Source organism: Hetaerina americana, unplaced genomic scaffold, assembly GCF_022747635.1.
Source record: "Hetaerina americana unplaced genomic scaffold, ioHetAmer1.1.p SCAF_4, whole genome shotgun sequence".
Taxonomy (NCBI): Eukaryota; Metazoa; Arthropoda; class Insecta; order Odonata; family Calopterygidae; genus Hetaerina; species Hetaerina americana.
Window position 1 is genome coordinate 14,480,746 of NW_027286985.1, and position 13,705 is coordinate 14,494,450.

The 13,705-nt window shown below is 34.5% G+C and overlaps 2 protein-coding genes across 9 annotated transcripts in view; both read right to left on the reverse strand.

Moving 5' to 3' along the window:
* whd (carnitine O-palmitoyltransferase whd) overlaps positions 1-2,409 on the reverse strand; it is a 129,022-nt gene extending 126,613 nt beyond the window's left edge. Inside the window, exons 1-2 of one of the 2 annotated variants that reach the window (XM_071590502.1) lie at positions 2,184-2,409; positions 1,928-1,979 (exon numbers count right to left, since the gene is read on the reverse strand). The gene's annotated coding sequence lies outside the window, so the exon portion shown is untranslated. The remainder of the gene's footprint in view (positions 1-1,927; positions 1,980-2,183) is intronic. The other variant, XM_071590501.1, reaches the window with a different exon arrangement.
* Positions 2,410-6,295: 3,886 nt separating this feature from the next.
* Positions 6,296-13,705, reverse strand: part of ClC-c (chloride channel protein 3) — a 29,358-nt gene continuing 21,948 nt past the window's right edge. For all 7 annotated transcript variants that reach the window (XM_071589731.1, XM_071589733.1, XM_071589732.1 and 4 more), the window contains 5 exons: positions 10,520-10,641; positions 9,776-9,986; positions 9,513-9,676; positions 8,820-9,066; positions 6,296-8,253 (listed from right to left, as the gene is read on the reverse strand). In XM_071589731.1, the coding sequence (XP_071445832.1) occupies positions 8,163-8,253; positions 8,820-9,066; positions 9,513-9,676; positions 9,776-9,986; positions 10,520-10,641 (835 nt within the window). In that variant the 3' untranslated portion in view covers positions 6,296-8,162. The remainder of the gene's footprint in view (positions 8,254-8,819; positions 9,067-9,512; positions 9,677-9,775; positions 9,987-10,519; positions 10,642-13,705) is intronic.

Below are 13,705 nucleotides of genomic sequence, written 5' to 3' on the forward strand. Positions count from 1 at the left end.
GGGGTATTCGATTTTAAGAGAATGAAATACTTAGGAGAATGGATGGAAAATTATCCATCACAAAAACAGGTGATGCCTTCAAGGATTAATAAAATGAACTTGCCATGCAAACACACCATGAATATATACATGCATCAATCCAAAATTAAGACATCATCAGAGAAGAAACTCTACTCTGAAACCCTGAATGCAGCCAAATTCACCTGTACAAGAACAGGTTGGATTTTGTGGAGAGAAAAATAATTCTGAGAAAGATAATGGGAACTCAAAGATTAGAAAGTGGATCAGAAAAAAGAAGATGAAACTAAGAATTACATAATCTGATGGAAAAAATATCTGACACTCCGGAAAAGGTGAGTTCGAGATGATTTTTGGAAAAATCTCCCAATGGACCAGGGGACACTAACTAATAATACAGTAAAATTCTTTGAGCCAGGCCAAGAGGCTAGTAAATGCTTACTCAAATTAATGTGGTCTACAGACGGTCCAAGTAGAAAAACAAATGCTTTCATTGCGGGGATAATGAGAAGTTTTTCCTTGTGTGTACCTTGAAACTGAAGCTCTTCAACTCCCCTGTACCACATATGCTACTAATTCTAATGTGATTGACCTGTGCTTCTAAAACGGGAGAGATTTCTTTAACTTCCACTGAACTTTAACCAATTTATGCTAGTTGTAACCATTTGTTCTTAACTTTTCTTAGTGACCATGTATACTATGCCTAGCCTTAGAGACCAGAGTAATAGTGATTAACAACCATAGCAGCAGCATATAAAAACTGGATATCAGGGTCTCTGATGACTAATACAAGATTGACATGGCAAATAGCATTGATGAAATACAGTGCTTCCTGTTAAGAAAAGGAGAGGGAAATAAAACTGACTTGGATTGAATAACCTAAGTGTAAATAATTTTAGGGTCAAGACTATTGAACGAGCTTTTTTTATTTCATTAAGCCTACACAACATTTGATGTAACTTACATTTCAGGTGATTGGTTAATAAGAAAATTGTCCCTAAAACTACCTGGAGGAGTACCAAAAGAATCCTCAACAATAATACCTTCTAATCAGACAGTATCTGGAACATCATTCAAACTGTTTAAAAGTCTCCATATTGTACCATCCAACAAAATCAAAAATGCGACAATCAAGTGTATTAGATAGTAGCTACATGATTACCTGTACTTAAGATTCATACAAAATCGTATTTTCTGATATCCTTATGTAACTGAATGGACAGCGGTAAATAAAGGAATGTATACATTATGAATTCTGAGGAGCGTTTCATTTCAGCTTCAATTCCAAAAGATTAATTATCCTAAAGAATACACTTATTGAGTATTTACTAAATTGGATACCTACATTCTAGGAAAAGTACAGTCAACAAACGATTGAGCACATAATGACAGGAAATGAACAAGTCCTCTATTGTAAAATCTTAAGGCAAAACGGTTGAATGCCCTTCACAGACGACCAAGCATGCGGTATTTTCTAAAATGAATTATGCATTTGAACCCGTTTTTATTATGCACAACAAAATAATTAATATAAAAATGCTGCTTACTGATACTTGAAGCTGAATGTCCTTTTACATACTATGGACAATTCGTTAACACGATTATTTCAGTAATTAGTATTGGCAACATAGGCAGCTATAACCATTCACTTTATTGAATTTATATGCTTTTACCAGACAGAACTAATTTTCATTGCATAAATCCCTGCTCAATCACTCGCAGTTCTTATCATCACCAATGTTGAATAGGATCAGTTTGAGATGCCAATAAAGGGCTTTCATGTTGGTTCAACAGAAAATATTTCCTACCTTTAATTTCACTGAAATTATATTCTATGTACGCAAGTTAAAAGTCACACAACTACCGGGCCCCATCACCATATTATTACAAAAACTAGCACAATACTTACAGTTATCCTTCTTTAAGCCACACAGAGTTTCACACCAATCGAAATGGCAATTCTGAAAAATTCCATAAACTCAGTTCAACACAATACGTGACAAATCAGGTACAAGAGACAACTACCCAATTAAAGAATAACTGACAACATGCATGCACCGGCAGTAGCCGAAAGTTATTAATTATTTACAGGTCTAGTTATTACTAATTAGAGATCAAATAATTATTATTTATGAAAGGACACAGAATAAATGTTATGTACGAACCATATGGGAAAGTTGATTCTCACAAAGATGAACAAGAGTAAACAACTTGTGAAATATCCCTTTCGCCTGGGCCGAAATTGCTCCAGCAAACTGATAATATCACGGTTTGAACTTGCTACGCAACTTACCACATAAACATTATCATACAATGTATTCGGTACTTATTCACAAAATTGTCTTCCTCGAAAACAAATTAGCTAAGTTCCGTTATTCCGAAAGGTGCTTACAGCTTTACCAACTTGATTCCCATACACATTGCGGCCGCGCGACGCTAATGTCATCTATAAGAGAAATACATTCACCATACTCACCATAGGAGGCGAACGCGCTCTCTTTGAATGTATTCACTGGCATTCAATCTCTAAATGCTTGTAGAATATATTATGATTTTTCTATAATCTTGGAAATTGATCTTGAAATATATCAATGCATCTTCGTGCCTTAATTATTTTTCTAATTGCAAAGTATTCTTGTAGAGGTGTCCATATCATGACAAATATTTTTTGATAAATCAAAGATTTTTCTTCGACACATAATTGAAAGTGATCTACAGGGGAAACAATTGAAATACAATGTTAGCCGGACAACTCAAAGAACCTTAAAAACTTTATTTTGTAATGATAAACGAAAAACTAAATCCTCATATGTATTCAATAGTCCAGGCTCTACTTTTTGAAAATTCATGATCATTGAATGAGTAAGCCTAGTACTACTTCACTCTAAACGTAAAATTTACTGTGAAAAACACATCTAGGGTGAAAAAATACAAATTTTACTCATTCAGTAAAATCTTAGAATTGGAAAGATTAATGAAAGAATAATAAATAATCCATCCTTCTTGGCCAAACATACACTGCTGCGCTAAGGAGTGAGTAGTGTGACCTTTCCAGTTAAATTACAGCTTTAGGTGCTATATAATGTGACACCGTGTGACATAGACTAGCAGCTACAGTGAAGAGTATAAATTTAAGTAATAAATTAATAGTGTTAAATCATGAGAAAGTTTTACTCCAGTTGAATATAATCAATTTGGAGAAATCAAATTAGGCTGATCATAGCACAGGCTGTAATTCAGACACCTTGGAAAATAATTGAATCCATAGGGACATGAGGAGACCAGGATAACTGGCTGAAACAACTAATTTCACGGGATTCGGCAAATGGATTGACTCTTTTTTATATAACAATCAGATACACATTTCTTTCAACCTCTTAAAAATTCTCAATAAACAAATAACACTGAATTCCGAGGAATATCACTGACCAGCTGGCCTTGGTGGTGGCAGGGTAACGTACTTGCCTACCAGCCCAGAAGTCATGGGTTTGCTTCCTACCTATGTGGGTTTTCTTCTACCTATGGCTTGAATGATTGTAATTGTCTTAAAGGTAATATGTAGGGGTTGGGTGGAAGGAGGGACTCTGAAGTCCCAATCTCGCCCCAATTAAGTAATTAAATACATAAATTACTCCTTACATGCTTTAAAAAGTTGAGCCTGGAACAATTGAATACTTCTTACTTACTTTACACTTTCAGGCTTCTGCACAGCACCTTAAAATTACAAACTCATTTACTACTTCATATGTTCATTTTTCATCCTACTTTTACATAAAAATATTCAATATTTGATAAAATGACAAATAGGAAGAGAAAAAGTTGTTAAGTAAATTAAGTAGTCCCTTCTCCATCCCATTTCGCAGTCTTAGGTCACGGCCAACCTAAATTTTTTCCTCCAAACAGAAAATTAGATACCAAATTGAAAATTATGCCAAAACACTGCCCAACCATAGCCAAGGAGAGAGACAAAAAAACATTTTTTCAATTGTGTAAACATGCTTTAAACAACAAGTTGAAAATATCGAATTTTCAATTTGACATGGATGGATGACACTGTCCTCTTCCCTGATCTATACTCATTGGCGAACAAAGTTAATGCCATGCATTTGTAATTGCGTATTTGATTGAAGATAGGAATTAACACACCCCTCAGGTTTTTTCAGCAATTGAGAAACTTTTATTTACCTACTCAAACACTCCATTTGGCAATTTAAAAGTTTGAAACTGGAACCAAAATACCCATGAGAAAAGGGCATGTATACATGTGGTCAAAAAGTAACTAAATATATGAATATATTTTTTGCCTTAGCAAAAAAATAATTTGCAAATGCAACAACCTATGAGAATTGTTTTCTGCATCTAAAAAATGATGAAAGGTTTAAAAAATTTTACATTAGCACATCATTTTGAGTGTAATGCTAGTGTGGTCCATTTAGTATCCCTCAAATTATTTAAATATTCAGGGTTCATGCTCCAAGAGCATGACTCTGGCATCCAGAAGTTAATTAAATTAATTCTGTCCTGAAATTGATCTGGAAATTCTGTTAGTTTCTAAATTTTATAAACCATATTTGACAGCATATAAGACACACCCTCATTTCAATTGGGTAAACTAAAGAAAAAAAAATTTAACCATGTGAAAGTTATGTAATTTTACAAAAGCTAATAATACCACTCAGTTTGAAGAGCACACAATTGTTTTGCTACGATCAGTTATGATAAAATACTATCATATTTGATCGATGTCTCACTCACACCTCTTTTGATGCCGCAGAAGCCAGCCACATCACATAATAGCAATGAACTTAATAATAACAATGCAAAGTACAAATTTCTTCAACTGAATAATAAATATTAGACATAAGCAAATATAATTCTAAGAATTTAAAAATAAATGTGGTAAAAATAACATTCAGTATTGAACGTTACCCCATTTTACATTACTCCAACTTTCACATAACAGCCTTGGGTGATTTTTTTTAACCTCAATTTTGACAAAAAGGAGTATCTTATAAGCTGTCAAATATGGCAAACACATTTTTCATCCTTGGGCAGAGACGCTGCAATGTTTCATTTGATAGCAAAATTTTACAAAAAATTGGGAGGTTCCTATGGACATATGTGATTACTATTACAAAGCAATAGAAACTGAACATTTTCTAATATATTTTAATCTGATTTCCTGATAGCAATCAAAATAAGTTTCTCATCACTGATCTCTTATTGAGTTAAACAAAGATTAATACAAATGATACAAATTGCAAGGCAGACAGAAAAAATAATCAATATTAAGACGTATGGAATCAACGCCATAAGTGATTGCAACACGGTCGATTTGTTGAATTCTATTATTACTGGTGTCTGGATTGGATAGCTTCCAAATCATACCAAATACAATCATTCTACATTGAAATACATTGGAAGCAGAGAAATGGGTATAAATGCTGAAATACAGTTGAACTCTTGTATCACTGATATCCCGTATAATTTACCTAAACAATCACTGTTGGTAAAGTCAAAATAAATTTGAAATTGGCAAAATAACAAATCTGAAACACCATGTGATGTGACCACCAAACAACATGATTTTTACGCTCTGAAATTGTTGCATTAAAATGCACATTAGCGGATGACTCCGTTAAAAGTTACTGTTGCGGCATCTCCCGCAGTTTCTTTGGAATTTGTCAAAGGGAAAACACCATACGTGTTTAAAGTTGGCTTTTAACCTCGTGGACAGTGGCGCCTCGCGCACGACTACGAATGCATGTGACATTGTATGTACGGTATTTCGTCATAACATCTAGTTCCTTTAAAAGCCCCAAAATTTCAGAGTTTAAGAGGACGCCTCGGTAGCTTAAGTGGCTAAAGCACTCGACCGGATATTGAGGGATCTGGGTTCGAGTCCCAGTCAAGGCGAATGATTTTTACGCTCTGAAATTGTTGCATTAAAATGCACATTAGCGGATGACTCCGTTAAAAGTTACTGTTGCGGCATCTCCCGCAGTTTCTTTGGAATTCTGAAACACCATATTGTATATACTTCAGTAGGCCACACCGTGATGCATCCACATGAAGATTTAAAATTGATTTGACCACTTCAAAATTAAATAAAATAATCAAGGAGGCCCTAAATTGTCAAGTACAGGCTTCATCACAAAATTAGGTTTTCACGGCTGAGTGGTGCCCATGATAATGCAATTTTCTTCATTGCCAAGTTGTATTTACTTTCAATGATGGTGCTTTTGATACACAAAAAGGTCATTTGATTAAAAAAATGTTATGACAATTAATCAGTAAATTTTATTCATGGGGTTTGAAATGAAATGAGGGAACTTAGTTTGATGCAAGTGTCTATCATCAATGAGTGCACGCTGAAATATATGTGCAGTAAAAGACACCACATTGCATAAAATAGAAATTGACATTCAAAGCATACATTTCTTGGAATGGAAATTGTTTTGTATGTTAATATGAAATACAAAATTATTCTTAAACAATTTTAATGCAGCAATATCAACAAAGGATCCCTTGAAGAGATGATTATATACATAAAATATGTAACAAAATGCAAGCAGTAATTGTAGGACAGATACTCAATAGATAAAAATACTGTTGACTGAAATAAGTTATAGGAAGGAAAAGGAAAGTCGACGAGTAGAATGGTTAAGTGTGGAGAAGAGGAAGAAACTTCCTGAAAAATTAAACTCTTAAAATACTTTTTACAATTTGGGGGAAATACAAGCAACACCTGAGGAAGACTTAATGCAATTTAAAAAATTTTATAAATCTATAATATACATATATATGATATTATTGGACACCTGAAGCACAATCTCTAGCAAAGACAATAACAAAATCATAATTTTTTTAACATTTCCTACACACATTGATCCTCAACACTTACAAAATTTTGGACTGCATGGATTAAAATGGATGACATATAAAACGGCAAACATCATCTCGATGGTTTTAAAAATTTCTTGCCATTACAGCTACTGAATTCAAAGTAAGAAGACAATACCGTGAAAAGTTCCAAAAAATTACATCTACAAGATTTGACTATTCTTTCGGTAATTCCAAAATGTATCCCACAAAAAAATAAAGAAGGATTACATTAATTAACAGGTAAGAAATTCCAAAGGGTAACACAATAAGCAATGACTATTTCCAGCTGCAAAACGCCACTGAGTAAACCAGATTTTGCACATTTTGCTACTTTACTCATGGTAATGCATTACTTTCTACATTGATGACACACAAATAAAAGTACTTTCACTCAGTCTGTACATCCAGACTTAACTTTCTGCAGGTGTTGCATGCAATCACAGAATTTATATTTCTTTAAATTTTAAAAATAATTCATTAACTAAATATTTACAAACTAATTCACTTTAAAAAATATAAGAATTACAAAAACTTCAGGTTTACAACAATAATATCCAAAACAATTCAACACTGAGTAACATGAGCACACATCTCAAAAGAATAGCAGGCTAAATCAATTCATGACTATCATACTGGAATCACTGCACTAAACATGGAATTATAATTTATATAAAATTTTATAAAAAGATACATATGGAAACATGCAACATAAATAATAAATGTTTAAAATGAACATTTTAGAGTAATCAGGGGATAACAAATTCATTTCATTTTAAAAGGGCAGACAAAAAATTTCTTTTAAAATAAATGATTAAAATCAATATAACCCGACAAAAATTTGTTTTAAGTGCACACCTTAAGTCGGACATGTTGGGAATTTCCAGTTAACTCGAATGGCAGCCAACAACAAGCAGTGTGCTGCTGCTTACAAGATGTGAAGATCATCTTTTCATAACTTTTTCAAGGACACATCTGCCCACATTTTTACAATGGTTTTTGTGATAGCTATATTTTGTTTAGGAAACCTTTGCAACAATGTACCTCATACCATGTCTGTAAATTGACATATGACTAGGGAATTGTCATTAAACATGTAAACAATTTCATTTTTAAAACCACAGATTTTTGGAATTGTGGTCTTTGTTACATGTTTATTTTCTTCACTCTTTTAAAGTGATCGCAGGTCTACAGCAAAACAATGCTCATGACTGCCTTTTATTCTTGCATAATCTTATCCATAGCCCCTTTCTTGAGAATTTTCAATTAAAAAGGACAGAATTAGGGTCTTCATTGTCCATCTGCTTGATGTGACGGAGTACATCTTTCTTCGTAATTACCCCTAATAAGCGCCTGAAAAGAAACAATCAAAATTCCATCACTATCTATCATAATGCTACCTTCTACTGACACAAAATATTCTAGTACCATATGTGAAGTAATCCTTGTCCAAATATTGTTTCATAACATAATTGAAATGAAAGTTTTAGCCCATTTAAGAAATGCAACAATTCATGAAAAGACATACACAAAACCATACGTTGTTTGCAGCAGAGGCACTGGCAGTGTGAAAAGTGTCTCCCACTGTTTATGCATGATAATTTGACTCAGTATTAACGATAGCTGTATCTTTGCCACATTTTATGTTTGCTACAGCTAATACTAATCCCATCATTTAGCAAAATGATAAATGGCTGAAATGGAAAGTAAACTTACAAGCCTTGTTACATACACTTTTGAGGCATGCACTAATGCAACGAAAACTAGCAGCCTGGTTGCATGCCACCATGTGTTGCATTTAAAGGTTCACTTGTAAATCAATACTGATGACTTGATGCTGATGCAGTTGATTGTTAACTCTTCATTTGAGAAAATCACAAATATGATTATTTCCAATTTCCCAATATTTTAAGTCTTACCCATTATGAGTCACCAGAGTCTGCCTAAGACCCAGCTTCCGGAACATGTCCACTACAGTTTCCATTGGTGTTTGGTCAGTCATGGTAATTGGTGCCATATCCAATATTTTCTTAAGTGGCAGTGGAGGAGGGGGAGGACGCCCTGATCCCATAGATTGAGAATTAGGAGAAGGAGTAGGAGGTAGTCCGCCAGTGAAAAGTACTAATGACTCGCCTGTGATGCCTTCCATAGCACATCTTGCATTTGCTACAATAGTAATACATTCAAGAAAAAGCATTACAATTATGAACAGTTGGGTAACCTATATATAATACATTTACTCAATATACACTGCAATTCCAGTCAACAATATTTCATTCATAATTTATGTTTTGATCACACATCTACTACAACTACTTCTCATAAAATCTAAATCATACTTTTGAATTAAAAATTTAAACATATATATTTACAATGTCACAATACCAAATACTCTGGTAAAAATATTTCTGAGAGAAGTTTCTAAACTAATGCTTTCTTCTATGAGCAATTATTACCCCAATTTATTAATTAATTTACATTCAACTATATTGTTAAGCTCTGTAGTAAAAATGAAACTTTACAATCAAAACTCTACAATTATGAAAATAATGTCGCTTAGTTTGAACAAGAATTTCTTTTTCTGTAGAATTATGCAAGACCACAAAACGTACCAATGGCTAGATTGAGATCTCTTCTAAGAACAAATCCTACGAGGTACTGTGACTGCCTTGAGACAACTACAGGAAAACCATTGTGCTCCGTGTCTTTCAGCAAACTTTCAACATCTGATAATGTCATGGAGTCCTGCGTGATTACACTCAAGCGTTCATTTTGTCTGAAAGTTAGGAGACAATAAGTTATTTTAGTCACACTGCTGAAGGAAAAATACATGTTAAACAAGGTTTTTATAAACATTATGAAGGGTGACACTCACTTGGGCTGCATGACATCAGCTGCCAGGGATGTATGAGCAAACTCCTCCTTTGAGTCTAAGAATGGGTAGCCATTTAAGTTTATGTGTGCATCATAGATACCTTGTCTACCTAATGCATCACCAACCCATTTAGATGCCATTGCAGCAGCCATCAGAGGAACAATGTAGCGCACACCACCAGTTAACTCAAACATTATTACCACCAGGGAAACTATTGGAAGAGATGTGAAATACGGAGTAAGCCTTCAACAACTGGTACAAATAAATGCACAGCTGTAACCTCTTCATTTACTACAATGCTATACAAATATAAACTCATATTTAATAAAACAGAGGTTACAAATATTCTGGATAACATGAGTGACCAGATGGAAGGGTAAGAGAATATACAAGTAAGCGAAAAAGATTCTGTTCAATGCTATACACTATTCATTTGTTGATTCGTTAGATTTATCGCAAAGTTGGTCAGTGAAATCAAATGGTTTCACTTATTCAAAGACTCCTAGAATAACATTGAATAAAAAAGATAACTTCTAGGTTTTCTCAATTGCATATTTTATGGACAACCAACCTCTTTTGGTTGCCTTATACATATTATTTCCTCCCTTATTTCTTCAAAATGTAACAAAACAACTACAATTTTCCTCACATGATAGAGAGTTCTACTGCTAAAATCTATTTCTTTTCCACGGGCACGCTATATTACTGTCTAATATCACTAAAATTCAAAACAATTCCACGCACCTGTCATTCTTGTTACACCTCCAAGAACAGCTGCAGCCCCAACCATTGCATACAGACCCGGTGTGATGCAGTCATCACCAGTTGAACATTCTCCACTGAATATCCATATGTGTGGATAGTTGCTATTCGGAAATGAGAAAATCATTCAATTAGTCAGAAGTTTAAAAACCAACAAAAATAAAGTTTAAGAATAACATAAAAGTATATGTATAAAAATTAGAATAACCTCACATAATAACATATCAAAAACATCTACAAAACTGATTTAACAACATACTTTGATTCACTATAATAGAAAATAACAAAGGTGACAATATTTTAAACTACCTAGCAGCACACATGCATTTTGACAGGTTTATGCTACTAGCCAGAAGATACTACTTTGTTAACACTTTTTACTTTCATTCTGCTGTTTTCACTTCATTAAAAAAAACTATAAACACAGTAATCAACCCAAAGGTCGGTTTGGTAGGTGATTGTAGAGTTCACCCAGTACAAAGCCCAACAGCATGTGAAATTCACACATCAGGGTAGAGGGGCCAGTTCCTTTCCCTATGCTGGTTATGGTTTCCCAGGAAGATCTGGTACCCGAAAAATCACATCGCTTGGGTGGAGCTGCAGGTGCCCAAGAGGCTTGCCTAGGAATTGAACCCGGGTCCTCTGGTCAGTAGTCCTATGCTCTACCCCTAGACTACCTTGACCCACTCACTCAATCATAATATAACAATAATAGACCTTTTGCATTTCAAACCATTAAAAAATCAGAGTTTAGATACAGCAATATCATGCTTGGCAATGTATCAGTTGTACTTGTCTTTATGAAAATACACAGTCAAAAGGGAAAGTGCTCTGTGAATGATGAAATTGTTATCTTTTTGACATTATAGTTTGAGAAATTGTAAATACAACATTAGAAATGATGAATTTGATTATAAAGACCATGTTTTCCTTGTAACCAGTAGAAAAAATATCAGGGAAGGCAAAAAGGAATTTCAGGGGTCACTTTCAAAATGGCAGTGTGTGGACTGCTGGGAGCACTGAAATAAGAATGAAAATACAGTGGAACCTCATAATACGAGCAAAAATTCATTACTCGATCTTTCTTGTAAAGTAATACATTCATTGAGTGAAACAACTTTTTACATGAATATTAATGTAAAATACAATAATGCATTTCATGCTGGAAAAAAATAAATAATGTACAAGGTTTAGTCAAAGAAAATTATGCATAAACAATTTAGGATCGTGGATCACGTTCACCATTTCTTCTATCCCAGAATGAGCTAACCAGGAATGTGAACTTGATTTGTAGAAGCAAAAAAGAATCGAAATAATTGTATATTATTAAGATACACACCTAATTCCTTTTTACCAGAAAGCTTGCTAGAGACATTTGTTTTTGCTGATGCTTCAACATTTGGTGAAAATGTGACTCAGAATGTTAAGCTAAAGAAGGAATACTACCTTGATCAAAAATTTCCCGGAATTTATTCAGAAAATTAAAAATACAAGTTTATTCATCTAAATCTATATTGTCCCCTTCAAAGTAATCCCCATCGACTGCAACACACTTATGCCAGCGCTTGATCCAATCCTCGAAACATTTTTTATATTCGGTTTTCGGTATGTCCATCAGTGCTTCCTGCGATTTTTCCATTACTTCCTCTCGGCTGCTAAAACGCGTTCCCCGTAATGGTTTTTTAACTCGATTGAACAGAAAGAAGTCACAGGGAGCCAAATCAGGTGAATTCGGTGGCTGTTGGATGGTATTTGTTGCATTTTTCGTCAAAAAATTACGAATAATGATAGCACTGTGCGACGGTGCGTTATCATGGTGCAAAATCCACGAGTTTTCTGCCCACATTTCTGGTCTCTTTCGGCGAATTGCTTCACGCAAACGTCTCATAACGCCCAAATAATACTCTTTGTTTACTGTCTGGCCTTCTGGCAAAAATTCATGATGCACTACACCGTTGTAATACATGAAAACCGTCAGCATTGCCTTCTTTTTTGACTGAAAACGACGTGGTTTTTTTGGTCTCGGCTCATTTGGTGAACGCCATTCACTTGCCTGATGTCTGGATTGCGTGTCGTACTCATAAACCCACGTCTCGTCTCCAGTAATGATCCTTTTGATGAATGTGGGATCGGATTCAGCCTCGCAAATCATGTCTTTTGCGACGTCAACACGGTCTCTTTTTTGCATGAAATTGAGGTCTTTTGGCATGCTACACGACGGAAACCCAAATCATTAACCACAATGTCTTGGGCGGATCCATAGGCAATGTTCAAGTCCTCCGCTATTTCTCTGATGGTTAATTTGCGGTTATTGACCAACATTTCTTTTACTTTATCAATTTTTTCACCGACTTTCGATGTCGATGGTCTGCCACTGCGTTCATCATCTTCGATTGACTCACGACCACTTCTGAACCGCTCGTGCCACTGGTAAACGACCGTTTTTTTAGAGAATCGTTGCCGAAACACTTTTCCAACATTTCCAACGTCCGTGCGCCACTAAATCCGTTTTTTACGCAAAATTTAATACAAGTTCGTTGTTGCAAATTTAAATCCATTTCTGAAATTGTAAAAAATCGCCAACACACACAGAGATAGATGTACTCTTGGCTACGTAACTTTTGCAAATGTCAAGTTATGACACTAAGATTTAAAGGGAATATCAACAACAGATGTACCAATTTAACAAAAAAAACAGAACTCAAATCGGAACGATGGGAGCGCCACACGGTGGTTATTCCGGGAACTTTTTGATCAAGGTAGTATTGTAACACCTAATGAAGCCATACTTTCACTTGGGATATATAGCAGTGACTATGGAAAACTGGTACTTGTCACCACATGCTCTTTGCCACAAAAAGATAAAAAAAGGAATGCAGTTAGCAATTTTTGCCTAAATCAGATAAATACCCGAAGAATTCCAAGGATGACTTTAAAGTTAAAGAAAATTTAAAAAAGTTAAAGGTTAAAGAAAAAGTAAAGAAATTAGAGTTAAAGTAAAAGTTATGTACCATAATAAAAAGTGGTGTACAAATGGAGAGATAGAAACTTACCATGGGATACTTTGCATAACTAACACAGGAATGATTACCACCAGAACAAGAGAATTAATTTCCATGCCTAGGGTAATCATTTAGTCTTATTACCAAATGAAGGCTGTTTATAGAC